We start from the raw sequence: 23,006 nt of genomic DNA, 5'->3' as shown, positions 1-23,006 counted from the left end.
AGGTGCCATTCATACAGGTAACGAGTGGGGGACAGAAAAGCTTCTTACAGAAGACGTTACAGGTCTGTGAGAGCCAGAGATTTTCCTTGTTTGAGGTGACCAAATACTTATTTTCCACCCTGATTTACGAATAAATTCTTTACAAATCCTACCATGTGGATTCATGGATTTTTTTTTCACATTCTGTCTCTCACAGTTGAAGTGTACCTCTGGTGCAAATTACTGACCTCTGTCATCATTTTAAGTGGGGGAACTTGCACAATCGGTGGCTGACTAAATACTTTTTTGCCCCACTGTATACCCTGGACAGGGCCGTGCAGAGACGTTTAAAGGGGCGGGTGCTCAAGCCCCTTCCACCCCCCCCCTCTGCACGTGCCTGACCCTGGACCCCAGAGGGTTAAGAGAACCAAGGTTACACCGTAACCGTACGTTCAGCAGGACCTCCGTGTTTAACGCCTGAGAAATGGGAACTCTCCGAGTGGTTTCCACCAAAGTTTAACCCAAATATTACCATTATTATAAAATGTTTTAATGCTTTTTTGAAGTACTGACCAAAATGTAGTCCAAAACATCGATTAAGAATTTGTGGTTTACAGAATCAAAGGCTTCAAATATATCAATAAAGAACATAAACCTGTTTTCAGTTCTGATCCGTCACATCCAGAATCAACCTGACTTTGGTACTTACATGTGTTCCTTGCATAAAGACTGACGGTCATCTCTAATGGTATCCAAACACGACTTCAGTCTTTCTGCTACAATATCAGATTGTAATTTCACGTTATTGTTAATCAGCGCCCTCTGAACTGTGTGAAATCTTTTTTTAAAGAACAAATATCTGTCAAACATGCTGTGAAACATGTCTGAACCTTTCTGTGGTGCCCGTTTTATTTACAGCCACATTAGAGACAGGCATGTTTACATTCAGCTCTCCTAAATAAAAGCTGAAAGCTGTGTTTTATTGTGTTATGTTGTTTTTGTGGAAAGTACAAGTTACAGTGATTTAATGATGTTTAAAATGATTGATGATGAATTATCTTATAAATCAGGACACACTGTTTTCTCCGACAGGCTTCCTGAAGGATTAAAAGCGTTTCTATAGGTAACACTGGTCCTGTATTTACTTGGTATCCGACCAATAACAAAATTTGCAGTATTGACACACACGTGTGGATACTTCTTTAACACGCTATGGGTAGCCCGGCCATGCCCCACAGCTTGCATATAAAACCTCTGTGCAGAAGTGAAACCAGCGATTGATGTCCACTTGGTAGTGCATATGTGTGCTTAGTGAGCTCCAACCCTGCTTTGCTGCCAAAAGGCACAAAAGCTATCTGTACAGGTGCAATATGTAACGGAGTGGAGAGACTGTCTGTCACTCAGAGAACCAAGGTTACAGTGGAACCACACAGTTTGTTGGCCTTCACACCAAACTGCAGAACACGAATCTTCATATTTACAAGATCATCTTGTCTTTCCTACGGAGCACAGAGAGATTATCAACAACATTCAAACTCGATAAGACTGAGTTTAAATGAAACAAACACGTCTCTACGCTCCACAGCTCTACATTTACAGATTCAAAGACTAATAGACATCTCACGTTATTATAAAAGCTTTATTCTGACCCATGAATGTAGAAAGTTATTAGTACTTATGTATGTCTGGAATGTTTGTGGATGAAGCATGTGTCTGTGATCTGCTCCTCGCAGCTTTTGGTGGCTGACCGTGACAGGCTGCCAGTGAGAGCAGAAGCCTGTCTGTGTCTGTACTCGGATACAAATGTAGATAAAGCCGCTCTCTTTCTGTCATTCTCCCCTCAGGATACGTGATGATATCTGCCAAAAAATATCCAAATAAAAACACAATTCAGAGATTTCTAAACTTTATTCAACACACTGATGATCAGGACTTTTTCCAACGAAACAACCAATCAGAGTAGGAGAGAGTGTGTCCCTCCAGGCAATCTAATTTAGCACCAGCTCTGATTAAAGGCAGAGGAGTATGTTGATGAGAACCAGGTGCAGGTTTCCCATTGTGAAGGTCAGAGGTCAGAGCCCTCCTGCTGCAGCAGCAGGTCCACAGCAGCCTCCACGTCCTCCACCATGTAACTCGGCTCCATCAGGTCAGGCTCCGGTACCAGGTCTCTGTGACCGTGAAACACCGTCTCCATGATGCTGCTATTCTGGTCACTAGGCAGTGGGAAACGGGGATTGTAGACACCTGTGCACACCTGAGGACAGGTACATGGGAAGATAAGCATTTTTGCACTCTTATTATTTTGAACTCAGATGTCCTCAGATGTGCTTTTATTTTGAAGGACTAAATCGCTGATGCTCAAAATCAAAATTAGGCTTAATAGCCCTGATTTACTGACTTGGTGTTGGCTCTCTCTGCAATACAGTATCACTTCCTGTTCCTGTTACAGTTCACAGATGTTTTTGTTTAGCCTGTTTAGTTTTAGATAATGACTTATCTTATGGTGTGATCGTCACATGCTTTATCCAAAGAGCACTCTGTGTTGATTCACCCACTAATTACAGTCACAGTATTCACTCACTGTCTTTAGGGATTCACTAACTTAGCTTAGCTTAGCTACGCTTAGCTTGCAGCCGAGTCGCTAGCAGCAGGGCCTCTTCACCTGTTCATCCTGCACTTTCCTGCTCCTTGTGTCAGACATTTAATCACTCCTTGGCCTCCTTTACTAATAACAATACATGTCATAAATGTAGCCTGTTTAAAGCTCTGGAGGCCAGGATTACTGAATTGGGGAGGTGGGAAGTAACCAGGTAATTATACATCGTTACTGTGCTGAAGTAGAAATTTCAAGTGTATGTATCTGAGTATTTAATTTTTGACAATTTCCTACATTTTGCACCTCATGTTTTCATTACTTTAGGTTCAATGATATAATTTATAGTGTTTATACTTGGAAGTTAAAGCAGGCTGGAGTGAGTGCAGATGTGCTCATAGTAATCCTTCCCACTTTAACCTATGACTGTACTCATTTTTTTGTCCAGATGTGGAGGTAAAGTCACCCTCTACAATGTAGGCAACCAAAAAAATAATTATCCATCTTCATCCGCTTTATCCGAGGCCGGGTCGCGGGAGCAGCAGCCTAAGCAAAGAGGCCCAGACCTCCCTCTCCCCAGCCACCTCCTCCATCTTATCCGGGGGAATACCAAGGCGTTCCCAGGCCAGCCGAGAGATATAATCTCTCCAGCGTGTCCTGGGTCTGCCCCGGGGCCTCCTCCCGGTGGGACATGCCTGGAACACCTCACCCAGGAGGCGCCCAGGGGGCATCCTTGTCAGATGCCCGAACCACCTCAGCTGGCTCCTTTCGATGTGGAGCAGCAGCGGCTCTACTCTGAGCCCCTCCCGGATGGCCAAACTTCTCACCCTATCTCTAAGGGAGAGGCCAGCCACCCTTCGGAGGAAGCTCATTTCTGCCGCTTGTATCCGCGATCTCGTTCTTTTGGTCACTACCCACAGCTCATGGCCATAGGTGAGGGTAGGGACGTAGATCGACCGGTAAATTGAGAGCTTCGCTTTTACACTCAGCTCCCTCTTCACCATGACGGACCGGTGCAGCATCCGCATTACTGCAGCTGCAGCCCCAATCCGTCTGTCGATCTCCGGCTCCCTTCTCCCATCACTCGCGAACAAGACCCCGAGATACTTGAACTCCTCCACTTGGGGCAGGAACTCATCCCCGACCCGGAGTGGGCACTCCACCCTTTTCCGGCTGAGAACCATGGCCTCAGATTTGGAGGTGCTGATCCTCATTCCTGCTGCTTCACACTCGGCTGCAAACCGTTCCAGTGCGAGCTGGAGGCCCTCACCCGATGAAGCCAACAGAACCACATCATCCGCAAAAATCAGATATGAGATTCTGAGGCCACCAAAGCGAAAGCCCTCCGCCACTTGGCTGCGCCTAGAAATCCTGTCCATAAAAATTATGAACAGAACCGGAGACAAAGGGCAGCCCTGGCGGAGCCCATCACCCACCGGGAACGAGTCCGACTTATTGCCGGCAATGCGAACCAAGCTCTTGCAACGGTTGTATAGGGATTGAATGGCCTGTAGCAATGGGCCAGACACCCCATACTCCCGCAACACCTCCCACAGGACACCCCGAGGGACACGGTCGAATGCCTTCTCCAAGTCCACAAAACACATGTAGACTGGTTGGGCAAACTCCCATGCACCCTCAAGTATCCTCGAGAGGATAAAGAGCTGGTCCAGTGTTCCGCGACCAGGACGAAAACCGCATTGTTCCTCCTGTATCCGAGGTTCGACTAGCGGACGAACTCTCCTTTCCAGCACCCTGGCATAGACTTTCCCAGGGAGACTGAGGAGTGTGATCCCCCTGTAGTTGGAACACACCCTCTGGTCCCCCTTCTTAAAGATGGGGACCACCACCCCGGTCTGCCAGTCCACAGGTACTGCCCCTGATCTCCACGCAACATTGCAGAGGCGTGTCAAGCAGGACAGCCCTACAACGTCCAGAGCCTTCAGGAACTCGGGGCGGACCTCATCAACACCAGGGGCTCTGCCACCAAGGAGTTGTTTAACTGCCTCAGTGACCTCGCCCCCGGAAATTGGCGGGTCATTCCCCTCATCCCCAGACTCTGCTTCCTCCTCGGAAGACGTGTCAGTGGGATTAAGGAGGTCCTCGAAGTATTCCTTCCACCGCCTGACAATTTTCTCAGTCGAAGTCAGCAGCGCTCTGCCAGCACTATACACAGTGCAGGTAGAGCACCGCTTTCCCCTCCTGAGACGCCTGACGGTTTGCCAGAATCTCTTCCGAAAGTCTTTTTCCATGGCCTCTCCGAACTCCTCCCACACCCGAGTTTTTGCTTCAGCCACTGCCCGAGCCGCACTCCGCTTGGCCTGTCGATACCTGTCAGCTGCCTCCAGAGTCCCACAGGCTAACCAAGCCCGATAGGACTCCTTCAGCCTGGTGGCTCCCTTCACCTCTGGTGTCCACCATTTGGTTCGGGGATTACCACCACGGCAGGCACCAACCACCTTGCGGCCACAGCCCAATGCAGCAGCTTCGGCAATGGAGACGCTGAACATGGTCCATTCGGACTCAATGTCCCCAGTCTCCCTCGGAATGCTGTTGAAGCTCTGCCGGAGGTGTGCGTTGAAGATCGCGCGGACTGGGGCCTCTGCTAGACGTTCCCAGCACACCCTCACTACGCGTTTAGGTGCACCAGGTCTGTCCAGCGTCCTCCCCCGCCACCTGATCCAACTCACCACCAGGTGGTGATCAGTTGACAGCTCAGCCCCTCTCTTTACCCGAGTGTCCAGAACATATGGTCGCAGGTCTGGTGATACGATTACAAAATCGATCATCGACCTACGGCCTAGAGCGTCCTGGTGCCACGTGCACTTATGGACACTCTTATGTTAGAACAGGGTGTTCGTTATGGCCAAACTGTGATTAGCACAGAAGTCCATTAACAAAGCACCGCTCGGGTTCAGATCAGGGAGGCCGTTCCTCCCAATCACGCCCCTCCAGGTCTCGCTGTCGTTACCCACGTGAGCATTGAAGTCTCCCAGCAGGACAACAGAGTCTCCAGGTGGAGCAGCTTCCAGCACCCCCACCCCCTAGGACTCTAAGAAGGCTGGGTACTCTGAACTGCCACTCGGCGCATAAGCGCAGATGACAGTCAGGACCCGTTCCCCGACCCTAAGGCGCAGGGAACAAACCCTCTCATCCACCGGGAAAAACCCCAACGTACCGGCAGCAAGCCGAGGGCATATTAGAATACCCACCCCAGCCCGCCGCCTCTCACCAGGGGCAACTCCAGACTGAGACAGAGTCCAGCCCCTCTCCAGGAGACTGGTTCCAGAGCCCAAGCCATGTGTAGAGGTGAGCCCGACTATATCTAGCCGGTACCTCTCAACCTCACGCACTAACTCAGGCTCCTTCCCCACCAGAGAGGTGACATTCCATGTCCCTATTGCCAGTCTTGGCAGCCGGGGGTCAGTGCGCCAGGGCCTCCGCTCCTGGCCGCCACCCGGCACACAATGCACCCGACCCCTATGGCGCCTCCTGCGGGTGGTGGGCCTGGGGGAGGATGGGCCCATGTCTCCTCTTCGGGCTGTGCCCGGCCGGGTCCCATGGACTAAGGCCCAGCCACCAGACGCTCGCCCTCGGGCACCCTCCCCGGGCCTGGCTCCAGGGCGGGGCCCCGGTAACCCTATCCCAGGCAGGGTAAACTGTTCCGTCGGGGGAAAAAAAATTATTATTTTATAATAATAATAATAATAATAATAATCATATTGATAATGCACAAAGCTCTGTTTATATACAAATAGGTGGTAGAATTGTTGTTCAAGGAACCGCTTTTTATTTTCTTACTTTGAGTACATTTCAGAGCCCGTACTTTTCAGTTTTACTTAAGTAAAGAAGTTGATTCAATACTTTTTTTTTTGTTTTTTAAACAAAAGTGCCTGTACTTCTAGTTAAATAAAGAATGTCGGTACTTTTTTTTTGACAATTTTTATTTGTTTAGGAACATTTTTATGCAACAAGATAAAAGAAAAAAGAAAAAGAAAAAACAGAAACAGTATGAGGTCATGGGAAGATAACATACGTCCGTACATACATCTGCACATCCACACATACATATGTCAGCAAGTCTGCATTACTAATTCTATGCATTAAAGGGCGCTGCCACAAGCTGTAAAGTCCAGCCATTTTCTCCATCGTCTCCTTCCCAAATCTCCCTGCAGTCGCAGAGTGAAAGTCATACAGTCCATCAATTTGACGTCTTCCACTATAGAGGTAAAAAGTGTTACAGTGGGAGGATCTCTACAGAGCCAGCGTTTTGTTATGGCCTTCTTCGCAGAAGCCAAGAGAACTTTCAGAAGGTAAACATCATCTGCAGCTAAATCGTCTGTAAAATATCCCAGATACAATGAGGTAAATGTACGAGACACGTGGAATCCCAACACCTCTGAAATTATCTTTACAACTTCCGTCCAGAAGGGTTGTATGAGTGGGCAGGACCAGAATACATGACCGTAATCAGCCATGTCTTCCCCACAATTCCTCCAGCAAAACGCAGGTGTAGCACTGAATTTAGACTTCTGTTTAGGCGTTATGAAATAGCGTATAATGTTCTTCCAGCAGAAGTCCCGCCACATGTTGGAGTGAAAATATTAACAATCGAGAAGTCTCCACGGACACAGCTCTTCAGTCTTTTGCCAATATAGTCACGGAGTTGCAAGTATCGAAAAAAGTCTTGTTTCTCGAGATCGTAAGTCTTGCATAGGGTATCAAAAGCCATAATTTTAGATTTTACAATAACCAAACACCCAGCAGTGATTCCATGCAACACCCATTGTTTAAATCTACTATCGTGGGAAGCAGGTAAAAAAATCAGGGTCATACGCTGGCCACCTCAGAAGTTTTATCTCTTCCTGGAGTTGCGCCTGCTTGACCACTCCCCTCCATATTTTTAATGTAAAAGTGACCCAGTGGCTGGGCGTCAAGGTATCGTCCAAATCAGAAGCCGCGTGACCAAGTCTAGACTGGATTGGCGTGTCTGAGAGAGACATCTCAATAGTCTTCCACCTCGCACAAAAAGATGGATTACACCAACACACCAAGGACCTCAGCTGAGCAGATAAGTAGTAATTCCTTAATGAAGGTAGAGCCAAGCCCCCTTTGTCTTTCGGCAACTGCAAAGTAGAGAACTTCACCCGTGGTCTTTTGTTAAGCCAAATGAATCTCGAAATCTGTTTATTCCATTCCCTGAATTGCTTCTCTGGAATTTGAATAGGTAAAGCAAGAAAAAGATAGAGTAGTTTGGGAAGAATACTCATTTTAATTATCTGTATCCTGTTGCCAAGGTCGAGAGGGAGCAAGGCCCAAATGTTGAGATCGCTATATATTTCTCTATTAATACGACTGTAATTAATATCGTACAGTTGTGTCAGATCTCTAGGCAGAAACACTCCCAAATATTTGATAGCAGTTGCCTCCCAATTAAACTTGAATTTTGCCAGTAGTGTCTGGTCCGGAGAAAAATTAAATGTCAGAACTTGAGTTTTTTTGACATTAAGGACATACCCTGAATACAGGCCATATGTTTCCAACATCCCCATTAACACTGGTATACCTGAGCTGGGATCCGTGATTGTCACCAAGACATCGTCTGCGTATAAACACACCTTGTACTTGTCCCCTCCTATTACAATCCCTTTCAACGATGTTTCCTGACGTATAGCCTGGGCTAGAGGTTCGATAAACAAGTTGAAGAGGAAGGGGCTTGCTGGACACCCCTGTCTACATCCTCGTTCTAGAAAAATAGTATCGGAGAGGCTACCGTTAATTTTTATTCTGGCAGTAGGGAGAGAATAAAGAGCTTGGAAACATCTTATAAACTCGCTACAGAAACCAAATCTTTTCATCACTAAGAAGAGGAAGTCCCAATTCACTGAATCATATGCTTTTTCAGCATCTAAACTAAGAATAACTGAGCTTGTTTTCTTATTATTAATGTGTTCGATGATGTGTAAAGCTCGTCTAATATTATCGTGGGTTTGTCTATTTTTCAAGAAACCCGTTTGGTCTTCATCAATCAAAGAAGGCATTACAGCATCCATTCTTCGCACCAAAATAGTTGTGTATAGTTTATAATCTGAGTTCAGGACACTTATAGGCCTATAAGATTTGCAGTTTAGTCTATCCTGTCCCCCCCTTTGGCAAAACAGATATGAAGGCCTCCTTCCAAGAAGGAGGTACCAGACCTCCTTTCAAAATATAATTAAAACTAGTTTCCAACAGGGGAAGAAGGCTTTCCCTCATGGTTTTGTACCATTCGTCAGGGAGCCCATCGGTACCTGGTGATTTATTGGATTTAAGGCTTTAAAAGAAATAGCTTTAATTATTTCTTCCCGAGATATTAAGGACGTTAACTTATTATTTGCCTCTCGACCAATCGTAGGCAGGTCTAAGGAATTCAAAAAGTCAGTCATCTTATTTACATCACCCTGAGTAGATTGACTATATAAGGATTTGTAATACATTTCAAACGCTTTTTGAATTTCATCCAGGTCAGTTACAACATTGTTACCAACCGGGTCTCTAATCTTATAAATATTATTTTCAGCTTGCTGTTTTCCAATCCGCCACGCCAACTGCTTCGCCGCCTTAGGCCCCGCCTCATAATACCTCTGTTTCATGAACCTTATGTTTTTCTCTACTTCTTCGCTCAATATCTTATCTATCTCCTGCTTAATCGGTCTGATCTGGTGGGTTACTGTAGTATTTTTATCCTTTAGACCTGACTGTTCCAAGGCCATTAATCTATTCTGCAGTTGTAACAATTCTTGTGACTTTTTCTTTTTAATCATGGTCGACCACGCAATTATTTTTCCTCTGAGGACAGCTTTGGCTGCATCCCACACAATACTGTGATTTGTCTCTCCATTATTGTCCTGCAGGTACAAGTTAAGATCGGCTGTCATTTGTTTCACAAAAGCGGGGTCATTTAACATACCGGTATTTAGTCTCCACAAAGTTGTCTTCCGTGTCCCGTCCAAATGTAACGTTATATAAATTCCACTGTGGTCAGAGACATCTCTTGGACCTATTCTGCAATCTTTTATCCTGTCTAAATCCCTATTAAACATAAAACAGTAATCTATCCTCGAATACACTGAGTGTCGAGCAGAGTAAAAAGTGAATCCTGACGCTGACCCATGGATAGATCGCCACACATCAATAAGTCCTAATTCCGTTAACATTCCTTTAACCCGTTTCCCTCCAGACGTGCTTTTCCTGTCCCTATTATTTGAGTCTAATCTGGGATTTAACAGTAAATTAAAATCTCCTGCACAAATAAGAGTTCCCACCGTTTCCTTAGAGATCAAATCAAATATCTTCTTAAAGAAGCTTGCGTTGCTTCCCGGGGGTTGCATAGACATTTAATAGTGTGACCGTCTTATTCTCTATTCTACCTTTTACTAAAACAAACCGACCTTCCTTATCACTTATAGTAGATATATGTTCAAATTTTATTTTATTTGAGATAAGGATAGCTACTCCTCGTTTTTTCCCGGCCCTATACGATGAATAGAATGTATGTCTGAAACCCATCTTTTTTAATTTCTCATGTTCTGCATTGTCTAGATGAGTTTCTTGCCAATATGCCAAATCTACGGTCTCCTTTTTCAATTTGGCAATTAATTTGCTTCTTTTAATAGGGCTATTCAGGCCATTTACATTTAGTGACAGCATTTTATAGAAATTATAAGCCATCAAGTGGATATGTGGAATACAACATAATCAACCCAGACCTCAGAACATCACAACCAGAACTCACTGAACAGCAAACACACCAAACATTAACAAGAGCTTCCAATACAAAGGATATAACAGTATCCTTTGACATTGAGGGGACTGGCCACAGGGTGGGGCTCCTCATCCGACAAGAGGGGAGTGACCGACAAAAAAGCCAAAAAAGGGCAAAGAATAAGCAAAAACAGTCTCTTATCGCTACTAGACATAACGTGGTGGTTCTCTAACCATGTCCGTAGGCACCAACCTAAAGAAATATGAATTCTGAAGGATACGAAAGTCAGTGTTCCTGCGGTTAGATTATCAAAACTCTACCGCCAGCTATCTCACCGTTGTCCCACCATCAGCTGTTCACTCGTCTGCTGACACTTTTTCTTGCTCCCTCCGGAATGCTTGGAGTTTTTCCCACACGTGCTGCTGGAAGCCGCCCCCGCAGTGTGCTGTCTGCGTTTCCCAAGGAAGTAGCTGCTTTATCGTGTCCTCTGTCATCCTGTTGGTTTGGTTCCCCAAAGTGATCTTACCCACGGCTATTCCCCGCTTTCTTAAATCCTCGGCAGCTTGGGTCGCGGTATTATATAGGACATTGCCTGACGCATAAAACACTCGCATCTTACTTAGTGGTGTCTGGAAACGGATCCCGTTGTCCTTCAAAGCCTTCTTAACTGGGATATATTCCCGTCTCCTTTTCTGCACTTCCAGGGAGTAGTCATGATCGAAATACACCCGTTTGTTTTGGATATGTACCCCTTTGTTCCATGCCGTGCGGAGAATCTCTTCTTTAACGGAGAACTGGAGGAAGCGCACTATTATTGAGTGTGGTGGGGCGTTCGGGGGTGGTTTTGGTCCCAACGCGCGGTGTGCGCGCTCAATGCCGAGAGCACGGTCCAGGCCGAAATCTTCGCCTAGGTGTTCTTTGATCAGATTTTCAACAAAGGTAGTCACCGACGAGCCCTCCGAGTTTTCCGGTACACCGTAGATCCGGATGTTTTTGCGCCTAGCGCGGCCCTCCATATCGGACACCTTTTCCTGAAGCGCCTGTTGATTTTCCAACAGCTGCACAAGTGTATCCCTAACACCAATGTCCCAGCGTTGTCTGTGAAGGTTCTCAGTCATCCAGGTCATCGTAGTCAAAGGAGCTTGCAAAGAAAAGCGTCTGGACTTCTTTAAGTTGCTTGAAGACGTTTCACCTCTCATCCGAGAAGCTTCTTCAGTTCTAATGTCAAATGGTGGAGAGTCCCAGATATAAACCTAGTGGGAGTTTCCCCCCACAGAGCAGCTACAAAAAGAAAGTTATAGCTTGCATTCAGGACCTTGAAAAGGACAAAATCACTGACCGCCTTGCATATCACCGCCTTTACCCAGGGGATGCCATACCCTGCATTTACGGACTTCCTAAAATCCACAAGGAAGCTGTCCCACTCAGACCCATAGTCAGTAGCATAAACTCAGCCACTTACAACATTGCTAAACACCTTGCTACCATCCTTGCTCCTCTCGTGGGGAACACCCCACACCACATCAAGAACTCCACCGACTTCACCGACAAGGTCCAGAAACTTACCCTGGATCCAGATGAAACCATGGTGTCCTTTGATGTAGTCTCTCTCTTCACTTGCATACCCACCAAGGAGGCCGTGGAGACTGTCAGAAAACGACTACAAGAAGACAGCTCCTTGGAGGACAGGACCAACTTCACACCCGATCAGATCTGCACACTGTTAGACCTCTGCCTCACCACTACATACTTCAAATATAACGAAGGCTTTTACAGACAAAAACATGGCTGTGCCATGGGCTCCCCCGTGTCACCTATTGTAGCCAACCTTTACATGGAGGAAGTGGAAAGGAAGGCTCTTGGCTCTTTCAAAGGAAGAGTACCCAGCCACTGGTACAGATATGTGGACGACACCTGGGTCAAAATCAAGACACAAGAAGTGGAATCCTTCACTGCGCACATCAACGCTGTGGATAAAAACATCAAGTTCACCAGGGAAGACACAAAGGACGACTGTTTGCCTTTCCTGGACTGCGCTGTGCACATTGAAGAGAACGGCAACCTCAACATCGAAGTTTACGGGAAGCCCACACACACGGACCAGTACCTCCTCTTTGACTCCCATCACCCTCTGGAACACAAACTTGGAGTAATCAGGACCCTACACCACCGGGCAGAACATGTTCCCTCTAAGCCTGAAGGGAAAAAGAAGGAACACACACACATGTAAAGGAAGCACTCAAAACGTGCGGCTATCCTAAATGGGCGTTCTTAAAGTCAGCAAAGAGGCACAGAAAAGAAGATCAGACACCAGCGAGGGAGGATAAGAAGGACAGACGCAACAACATTGTCATCCCCTATGTAGCCGGTGTATCAGAGAAACTCAGGAGAGTTTTCTCCAAGCACGACATCCCGGTGCATTTCAGACCCAGCAACACGCTCAGACAGAAACTGGTTCACCCGAAAGACAAAACGCCAAAACACAAACTTAACAATGTGGTGTATGCTGTACAGTGCAGCGAGGAATGCCCAGACCTCTACATTGGAGAGACCAAACAGCCACTTCACAAGCGCATGGCACAACACAGAAGAGCCACCTCCACAGGACAAGACTCAGCAGTCCATCTGCATCTTAAGGATAAAGGACACTCTTTCGAGGATGCCAATGTTCACATTTTGGACAGAGAGGACAGAAAGAGGAGTGAAAGAAGCATCTATGTCCACTGTGAGCGACCATCTTTGAACAGAGGCGGGGTTTACGACACCAACTCTCTGCCATCTATAATCCAGTTTTGAGATCCTTCCCAGACGCCTTAACGCCCACTCACATCCTGGGCCATCTGACCTCAGGAAATCACATGATAAGGTGGGGCCAGGTTTCACAATGAACTCACCCGAAACTCTGGCTGATTGGGACCCACACCCAGTTTCACACCTTGGCTCAGGCGATTAGAGGATCATCAGGGGGTCCTTTTGTCCCTCTGTGGGGGGAAACTCCCACTAGGTTTATATCTGGGACTCTCCACCATTTGACCTTAGAACTGAAGAAGCTTCTCGGATGAGAGGTGAAACGTCTTCAAGCAACTTAAAGAAGTCCAGACGCTTTTCTTTGCAAGCTCCTTTGACAGTGTCCCAGCGTTCCGAGTCAGCCATGTTGTCCTCGACGTGCTTTAGCCGACCAGTCATCTCCTCTACCTGATCCGCCATCTCGTGTAGTCTTTGATTCAATTCCTTAGAGAGTTCAGCCATTTGCTTCTTTATATCCTCCCGAAATTCCGTACCGAATGCTTTGAAGTCACTTTTCAATTTGGTTCGCAATGTAGCCATTTCAGCCACCAGTACGCTACTCACAGCATCCCGAAGCCAAACCAGACCTTCACCTCGGTCGCCATCTTGTCCCGATGAGAGGCTTGCCTCACTAGCCGCGGCGTCCTTCTCCATTTCACAGTCAAGAATGTTTCGTAGCCCGTATCCTCCCTTTTTAGATTTATCCCCACTCATTCTTGCGTCGAAAAATGGCAATGTAGCCCTAATACAGCTCTCGAGTCCGGGGAAAACACACGGTTGGTGCCGGAGGTCACTCTCTATGCGGCCATGCGGTGCTACGAGCCACCGGAAGCAGAATGTCTGTACTTTTGTCACCTCTGCTAAATTGGAGACTCGGCTTCGCACCCTTCATTCACCCGTAGCTAGCCAGGCCCCTGTAGCTGGTGCAGCCGAAGATAGCGTAGGCCCCGCTAGCTGTTCCCCGGCAGACCCCAAGCAGCTGGGGAAAGAGGGCGGCTGGGTCACGGTGAGGAGGAAGCATAGTCCTAAACAGAAGCCCCAGGTACACCACCAACCTGTTCATGTGTCTAACCGTTTTTCCCCACTCGGTGACACACCCGCCGGGGGTCAAACTCTGGTAATTGGTGATTCTGTTCTCAGACATGTGAAGCTAGAGACACCGGCAACCATAGTCAATTGTCTTCCAGGGGCCAGAGCAGGCGACATTGAAGGAAATTTAAAACTGCTGGGTAAGGGTAAACGTAAATTCAGTAAAATCGTAATTCATGTCGGCAGTAATGACACCCGGTTACGCCAATCTGAGGTCCCTAAAATCAATATCGAATCGGTGTGTAACTTTAGACTTTTAATTCATTTGAAAGCCTGATGCTTAGCCTTGTCCACCGCAGCTGTAAAACTCAGAAACCAGTCTTATTGATTATCATCTATCCTCCATCTGGACCTTACACAGAGTTTCTGTCTGATTTCTCAGACTTTTTATTTGATTTAGTGCTCAGCTCAGATAAAATAATTACTGTGGATGTTTTTAACATCCATGTAGATGCTAGAATCACAGCCTTTGCACTCCAACCTCATTATTTAAATTCATTTTTTAATGACCATCCACCATTCAAAAAAAGAAAGATGTAAACCTCAAAGGTGATGTACGTACCAGGATAGAGTGGCACTGAATTGCAGACATTGGCTCCTCCTCTGCCATCACCTCACTTCCCATTCCCCGGGCAACCAGCCTGGTGGTGGTTGTCACAGCAGCATGCCGCTGACCCAGGTAACGGTTGTACAAGTTAGCACCATAGATGTCCGTCATTAGGTTGTCACTAGGAAACAAGAAGACAGTTGGATTAGCCAATAAAGTAGATACTGGTTCCCAAAGTGTGACGCTGGGTCACACCATCAAGTGATTGCTGGTGGGCTGCAAGATGCAGTGTAAAATCTATAATTAATTAATTAAACTCAAAAGCATTCAAAACTTTGTTGTGGAAAATCTTAAATTAAATTGCACCACCATGTGAGTGATAACATTCTACATGCATGCATACAACTGGTGTCAGGAAAGAGCTTGCTATACTAAAGTGAGAAAGTGATGTTACTATTACTAATATGACATGATTAAAATATGTGATTGACACATCAAACGAAATTTCCAGCACAACTACAAACAAAGCCATGATTAAATTATACTTTATTTTTTATTTATCTGACCAATTCCCAATTAGGAACTGCTTTATTTCTCAGTTGGAAAAGTGAAACTGCCACAATAACAGGACAATCAAATAGAGGAGGAGCTATCAGCAGATGTTGTTATAGATGATGTTTTACTGATGATGTCACAGACGGTGTTGTTATAGATGGAGTTACAGATGTGTGGCTAGAGACGGTGTTGTTATAGATGGTGTTGTTGCAGATGGTGTTACAGATGGAGTCGTTACCAATGTCGTTAAAGATGGAGTTGTTACAGATGGTGTTACAGATGGTGTTGATACAGATGTTGTTCTAGATGGTGTTGATATAGATGGTGTTGTTCTAGATGGAGTCGTTACAGATGGTGTTGATATAGATGTCGTTACAGATGGTGTTGATATAGATGTCGTTACAGATGGTGATGTTCTAGATGGAGTTGTTACAGATGGTGATGTTGATATAGGAGTTGTTACAAATGGTGTTGATATAGATGTTGTTACAGATGCTGATGTTGATATAGATGTTGTTACAGATGGTGATTTTGTTACAGATGTCATTATAGATGTTGTTACAGATGGTGATGTTGTTACAGATGGTGATGTTGTTACAGATGGTGATGTTGTTACAGATGGAGATGTTGTTACAGATGGAGTCGTTACCAATGTCGTTAAAGATGGAGTTGTTACAGATGGAGTTGTTACAGATGGAGTTGTTGTTACAGATAGAGTTGTTGTTACAGATAGTGATGTTGTTACAGATGGTGATGTTGTTACAGATGGTGATGTTGTTACAGATGGTGATGTTGTTACAGATGGTGATGTTGTTACAGATGGTGATGTTGTTACAGATAGTGATGTTGTTATAGATAGTGATGTTGTTACAGATAGTGATGTTGTTACAGATAGTGATGTTGTTATAGATGGTGATGTTGTTACAGATAGTGATGTTGTTAAAGATGGTGATGTTGTTACAGATAGTGATGTTGTTACAGATGGTGATGTTGTTACAGATAGTGATGTTGTTATAGATGGTGATGTTGTTACAGATAGTGATGTTGTTACAGATGGGGTTACAGTGTTGTTGTTATTTGTTACAGATTTCGATATGGATGATATTGGTTACCCCACGGCATAGATGGTGTTCAGCCTGCGGTTGCAGTTCTGCTGTCGCAACACCTGCTCAGCATACTGGTAGGTTACCAGACTGGGTTTTCCCAGCAGTGCCTTGTACTCCAGTTCCCGACCCGTCAGCTTCCTGTAGACTGACTCCAGACACAGTAAGAACATCCCATGGCCAAACCTACAGCAACACAGCAGCAGTCAGAGCCATCAGCAGGACGCCTCCACTTTAGCACCTGTGGTAAGTCTGTGGTTGTTACCGTGGTGATGGGGCCTCAGCCATCCACAGCAAGTCCGTGTTGCAGGCTAAGACTGGCAGCTGTGGTGAAAGCTGGGTGTCATACCCACACTCTGGCCTGCCATTGGTCAGAAGCACGTCAATCAGCAGCTGCAAATTGGTCTCCCATCTGACTGGCTCCCCAAACAGGATGATCGCTATGGAAACACCGAAAGTCAGAAAAGGAGCTGATGAAGAAAAGCCATTCCACTTCCTGTGTGTTGGCTGTCTTACCTTGTATCTGGGGGAGACTCTGTGGTGGAGATGACTGAAACAAACAAACAAAGTGATGATGGAATGAACAAACATAACTCTGGAAGAAGAAACACTAATGAGCATGTGGAGTGCAATTTAACTTACTGATTACTGCCATTTTTGCTTTTTAAAAAAAAAAAAAAAAAAAAAAATCAGCACTATTTACCAGGTAGAACGAAGTCTCATTCTCACCAATCAGAAACTGTTTGCACAAATGGCTCTGAGTTTAATGTCTGCAGGACTCACAGGAAGTGTGGGATTCCTGCTGTGGTCCACCATGTCCAGCAGGGGGTGGTGTTCTGAGAGCTGCTCCATGGTCATCACCCTCTGAAAACCCAAACTGGAAGAGCCATTCAGGATTGCAACACCCAGATTTTTCATTCAGACGTTCCGACAATTAAAGTCCCGCAATCAAAAAAATCTGTCTGAGTGAAAAACACCTCACAGTGTCTCATCATCCAGACAAATATTTGGAAACATTTGTTAAAATCAGATTAACAAGCAGGATTAAGGTTAACCTGGGGGGTATTCCAGGAACTGTGTTCATCAAACTCCGAGTTTAAAAACAAACTCTGAGGTGATCAGCTGATCAGAGTTAGTTCAGCCAACTCTGAGCATGTTGAGCCTGAGTTAAGCATGTGCGCAAGTAGAGAAAGAAAGCCAAGAAAGCGCTTTGATTTTAATCCAGGGAACCGAAGAATGCAAAGACATTTATCAGTTTAATCACTTTGCACCACCGATTTCATCAATGCAGACAGAAATGATGTAATTTTTAATAATGTCAGCTATCACAACTTGAATCCATCCATTCGCTTATCCTTTTCAGTGTTGTGGGGGCGCTGGAGCCAATCCCAGTTGTCATAGGGCGAGAGGTGGGGTACACCCTGGACAGGTCGCCAGTCTGTCGCAGGGCTAACACACAGAGACAGACAACCATTCACACTCACATTCACACCTATGGGCAATTTAGATAGTGGAGATTGATCAATTAACCTAACTGCATGTCTGTGGACTGTGGGAGGAAGCCAGAGTACCCGGGGAGAATCCACGCAAACACGAGGAGAACATGCAAACTCCACACAGAAAGACCCCGGGCTGATGGTGGAATTGAACTCAGGACCTTCTTGCTGTGCGGCAACAGTGCTAACCACCGTGCCACCGTGCTCATGAATCCTAATTTTAGATCTGATTTTAAATCTAATTATTCATCTGAAGTCCAAGAGGGATCTGCACTCGAGTCTGTTTTTAATTAAAAACTGTTTGCTACAGTTAACGACCATTTCATTATTTCAAAAATTCCAGTAAAAATAAAGAATTCCCTGAGTTCTGTCATAACTGGATAAAAATGCTGATAATGTCGCTCTAATATCAGCTTCAAGCTAAAAAAAAGTTAAAAAAAACATCTGGGACGAATCCGATCTGAATCCCTGATCAAAAATCTGTTTCGATCCGTCCTGCTGTGCAAGTGGACTCGGTTTGCTGATCCGTCACGGAGCCCATGTTCTGGCTGATCTGGTTCTGGGTCGACCTGCCGAGGCCGACTCAGGTGATTTTCAGTGGTTACATTTCACGATTACAGTCAGACTGTCTGCAGTGACTTTAAACACATTTAGTTCAGCTTTAGTTTTAAAGTCATCTCAGCCTGAACTTCACTCAAATAAGATCCATTTATCCATCAGTGTGATTGATTATCATAGTTTTTGTAAAAACATCTGCAGATTAATTGTTTGCTCTGAGCTTGGACAGAATTGACTTGAATGAGGAAATGAGTCAGTTGGCTGGTTCAGGTGCAGCAGAGGGGAGGAGTCAGAGAGAAACCATGGCAGCCAGCAGGTTAGTTTGGAGTCTGTTACCATGGTAACTGACTCAGAGTAGAGGTTAACAGTATTTCTGGGACAGAAAAGTTTCCTTCATCTCAGGGTTAGCGCAATCAGAGCTGCAGCTAAACCTGCTTCCTGGAACTCCTCGTGATCTTTCTGTGAGCACCAGGATGAGGTCCTGTCTGCAGTTTTCTGACCCTGATGAACTTTGAGGAGGATACGTGTTGGCGATGTGTGTCACCGGCCCCTGTCCAGACACAAGGACGCATTTATCGTGGAAACTCTTCATCATCTGCAAAGGACTGTGGGAAAGGACCACCTGCTCCGGCGTGATCTACAGACAGAGAGAGACATGAGTGGTCCGAAGAACAGCTGTAGATAAAAGATGGACCCAGCCACTGACGGCGCCTCCACGAGACAAAGTGACGCGCTGATGTTCTTTAGTGTGAGCCATGCTTTAAAAATGGACCCTCGGATGCGCTGTAGACTTGAAGTGGTCCCATGATTCTACATTCAAGTCAGGAGGATTCAGGATGAATCCTGGCGTCCAATCACAGCACAGATATGAGCAACAACACAATGAATTAAAACATTTTAGGGCTGTCAATGTTAACATAATGCAATTAAAATTTTTAACACAAGTAACCCATCTGGAGCGCAGAATGACTCGAAGTCCCTGAAATGTCTCTGTCAGTTTATCCAAAGTCTGTCCGTTCTGCGATCCACATGAATGTTAATCGCATTAATGTTAGCACGTGAACACTAACAGCCTTAAAAATGTTCATGGCAAAACAATGAACTAATAATTTGAATAAATGTCTGACATCATGTTACACAGTGTTGAGCCACACGGGCTCATTTGTAACGGAGGTTAAAGGTGTTAAATTCATAACATTCACAACAAGAATAACACACATGAGTCGTGACACGGGTCAGCTGAGCTGCTCAGAGACAGGAACAGTTACATCCAGCTCTTCAAAATAAGAGCTGAAAGGTGTGTTTTATTGTGTTAACTCATTACTGTGTAAAGTCAAAGTCACAGTAATTTAATGGTCAGTAAAAAGTGTTCAGAATTAGCAGATAGATGATTCTGCTCTCCTGCATCAGCTGCCTTTAAAGAGTAAAAGTATCGGTACTTGTATCAGCAGCTCTACCAACCAGAGCCAACCCCTCGCACCATGTGACAGTCATGTGATGTTAGGGCTATCTTCCTCCTCTCCTCTTCATCACCTCCTGAGTTGAATTTAGAGTCATGGGACCTCTTAAAGTTATAAATTAATGACATTAAAGCCCAACAGAGTCCCGTGAACACGGAGAAGCCCTCAGTGTGTTTATGCAGCCGTGTCACAGCTTCCACAGCGAGAACACGGTGAGCACAGATTAACTTTACCAGAATCACCTGAGACACACACACAGGTAGGGAGGAGGCTCACTGAGAGGTGAGGAAACAGGCTGACTGTGTTAAATTATACGTAAGAGTCCAAAAAAGCTTAAATAATCGATCGATAAACGGCGCCTACACAGCTGGAATCAAAACAGGAAGTTCTGCAGCCTCCTACCTGGACGTCCAGCAGGTGAGACAGCTGCTGGGCTTTGTGGTGTCTCTGGCAGCTTCCTGCATTGGTGACGAAGACAGTGGGAAAAAGGAAGTTGTTGTTACTGTCCAGGAGCTTCCTGAAAGCTCGCCGAGCAGCTGGGATCACGGCGGACCCACGCACCAGGACGCCATCCACATCGAAGATGACGCCCGCCTGACGGACAGGTACGAGAGAGAAAGACAAGTTATTCACTTTTCCTCCATCATGTGAAGAAGCCTGCTGTTGTCCGACAAACAGTAAGACACGATCAATAGATTATCAATAGTTATCAGTCTGGGTTCATAGGATGTCATAACACACACACTGACCTGCCTGCTGGAAACATGTCTGACCGTCTGCTGCAGGAAACCTCGACACCACATGACGCGCAGGTCCCTCTGCCGCTCATCGCTCTTTATATCCACACAGCTGCGATGTCACCAGTGGGAGGAGCCTGATGCAGCACACTTGCGTTGTCACCACAAAAAAAGCTTCTGCTCAGCTGACGGTACGGTATTTTCCTGTGACACAGACAGAGATGAGGGATGGGTTACCTGTGGAGGAGAAGAAGGCGTGGCCTCGAGATAACCTGGTCATGTTAGTTTGGTCATTAGTTGATTAGCTCCTATATTAAGCTGATAACAGGAATTGAAAAATAGATCCTGTTACCTGAGCTAAACACTCAGCTTTAAGTCTCAGACATGTGATCTATAAATGAAGTGTAAACTGTACCTGTACAGGTGGGAGGAGTCACCTGGATCCAACAGCACCTCAGGTTCAGCTTCAAGTTGAGGTTCAGGGTCACGATTGGTTCACTGGAGATAAGGACGCTGAAGCAGACGCGCGCGCGCGCGCGCACGCACACGCACACACACACACACACAGAGGCACACACACACACACACACACACACACACACAGAGGCACAGAGAGACAGACACACACACAGACAAACAGACGCACACACACACACACACACACACAAACAAACAAACAGATGCACACACACACACACACACACACACACACACACACACACACACACAGACAAACAGATGCACACACACACACACACACACACACACACACAGACAAACAGATGCACACACACACACACACACACACACAGACAAACAGATGCACACACACACACACACACACACACACACACACACACAAACAAACAAACAGAGAGACACACACACAGCCGTTTCCTCCTCACATGACATCACATGACGCGTCAGGTCATTAATCAGCCACATGCTGCAGAATGCTGCCACCAATCAACAGGCAGATTGAAGCCACATGATGACACAGACTGAAGTACTGCAGTAACCTCAGTGTTGACAGTACAGCGAGGTACTGCTGATGAACCTTTGACCCCTGCTGCTGCTGAGGTTAAAGGTAGTGTGAATATGAGGGCCAACACAGAAGAAGAAGCAGAGCATCGTTACCATAGCGATGGAAAACCTTTGTGATATCCAGCTGGAAAGGAAATGAAAACGTGTAAAAACAAAACAAAACAAAAGAATAAAACAAATTTAGCTGCACAAACATGTTCCAGCCATTTTCTTCTGCTTATCCATGTCACGGTCATGGGGGGTGGAGCCTATTTTAGCTGTCACAGGTGAGAGGATGCACGCCAGTCTGTCACAATGAACTTTTTCCTAAAAATCATGACGTTTGTGATTCTTTTTCCCAGTTTTGAGATCAGTTGCACTAAATTGCTGTCGAGTCTCTACGTTAAAAGCGCCCGGAGGAGACTGCTGCTGTGGTTTGGTGCCGATATTCTCTTAAAAGTCAACATTTCTTTCCCCTCAATGAAATTTGTTCACTTCACTGTCCAGCAGGGGGCAGACCTGAGGTTCACTATAAGCAAGAAAAGTAGACGAGAAGAAACTGAAGAGCAGAAAGTTTTTATTAAGAAAAGGTAAAAAACACGCCTGTATTTACAGCAGCAGACAGATGGGTCAGAGCCCCAGTAGAGCTCGGGCCTCCTGACTCTGAGCCTGAAGAGTCTCGCTGGCGTAACGCTGCAGCAACTCCATCTTCTTCCTCCTGACCAAAGCCTCCTCCACCTGAGAGACAGACAGACAGGGAGGTTACTCCTGAACTACGTACCCAAGGTACTTCATCACTAGACCATTCTGGAGGATTCCCATGATGCACTGGGTGTTTCTTCTTCACTCGCTATGTGTTAACAGACCTCTCTACTGAATCATATCCGTTATTAATCTCTGTCTCTCTTCCACAGCATGGTCGTGTCCAAATTCATGGGCTGCATCCTCCTGAGGACCCAGCCTTGGCGGTCTACGTGGGCCGGGTCCTCAGAAGGTCGGGTAGGCCGGAAGTAAACGGCTGTGGAATTGGACGGTCTTGCCTTCAGATCTGCGTCGCCGCTGTCTCGGTGGAGTTTAATAAACTCGGCCGTCTGCTCCTTGCTATCTAAAATATAACAGGACACTGGCGGAAATTCTCGACTGCCTCACACGTCTGTTTAATCAGTTTTCTGTTTGACGTTTATTCAGCTGTGTGAAAACCACCCGGGGGATTAATAAAGTTTTATTTTATCTAATCTAAGAACTTTAATCTCAGCCAAACCGATTTACTCACGAACAAACAAAACACTGAAAAAAGCCCAACAATAACATTTTTAGGTTGTCTAAGTGACTTAT

The 23,006-nt window shown here is 45.8% G+C and overlaps 2 protein-coding genes across 3 annotated transcripts in view; both read right to left on the bottom strand.

Moving 5' to 3' along the window:
- Positions 1 to 512: 512 nt before the first annotated feature.
- On the bottom strand, positions 513 to 22,082 carry LOC146670697 (haloacid dehalogenase-like hydrolase domain-containing 5). 2 transcript variants are annotated; one of them, XM_085407733.1, is made up of 10 exons: positions 21,064 to 22,082; positions 20,661 to 20,852; positions 20,314 to 20,505; positions 18,976 to 19,088; positions 17,181 to 17,274; positions 16,914 to 16,947; positions 16,663 to 16,837; positions 16,407 to 16,583; positions 14,755 to 14,920; positions 513 to 2,233 (listed from the first exon to the last, which is right to left on the bottom strand). In XM_085407733.1, exons 2-10 carry the CDS (start codon positions 20,712 to 20,714, stop codon positions 2,045 to 2,047), a joined length of 1,194 nt encoding a protein of 397 aa, XP_085263859.1. In that variant the 5' UTR covers positions 20,715 to 20,852; positions 21,064 to 22,082; the 3' UTR covers positions 513 to 2,044. The 2 variants fall into 2 exon arrangements, with proteins under 2 accessions (XP_085263859.1, XP_085263861.1); XM_085407735.1 differs by lacking the exon at positions 513 to 2,233 and adding an exon at positions 6,655 to 6,791.
- A 149-nt stretch (positions 22,083 to 22,231) lies between these two features.
- Positions 22,232 to 23,006, bottom strand: part of isy1 (ISY1 spliceosome associated protein) — a 12,713-nt gene continuing 11,938 nt past the window's right edge. Inside the window, exon 11 of the mRNA XM_085407736.1 lies at positions 22,232 to 22,409. Within this exon, the coding sequence (XP_085263862.1) occupies positions 22,302 to 22,409 (108 nt within the window). The 3' untranslated portion in view covers positions 22,232 to 22,301. The remainder of the gene's footprint in view (positions 22,410 to 23,006) is intronic.

This window comes from Rhamphochromis longiceps, linkage group LG5 (assembly GCF_057381845.1).
Source record: "Rhamphochromis longiceps isolate RC_006_pf linkage group LG5, R_longiceps_female_GT1.1, whole genome shotgun sequence".
Lineage (NCBI taxonomy): Eukaryota > Metazoa > Chordata > Actinopteri > Cichliformes > Cichlidae > Rhamphochromis > Rhamphochromis longiceps.
This window is presented reverse-complemented; position numbering and strand designations above follow the sequence as displayed.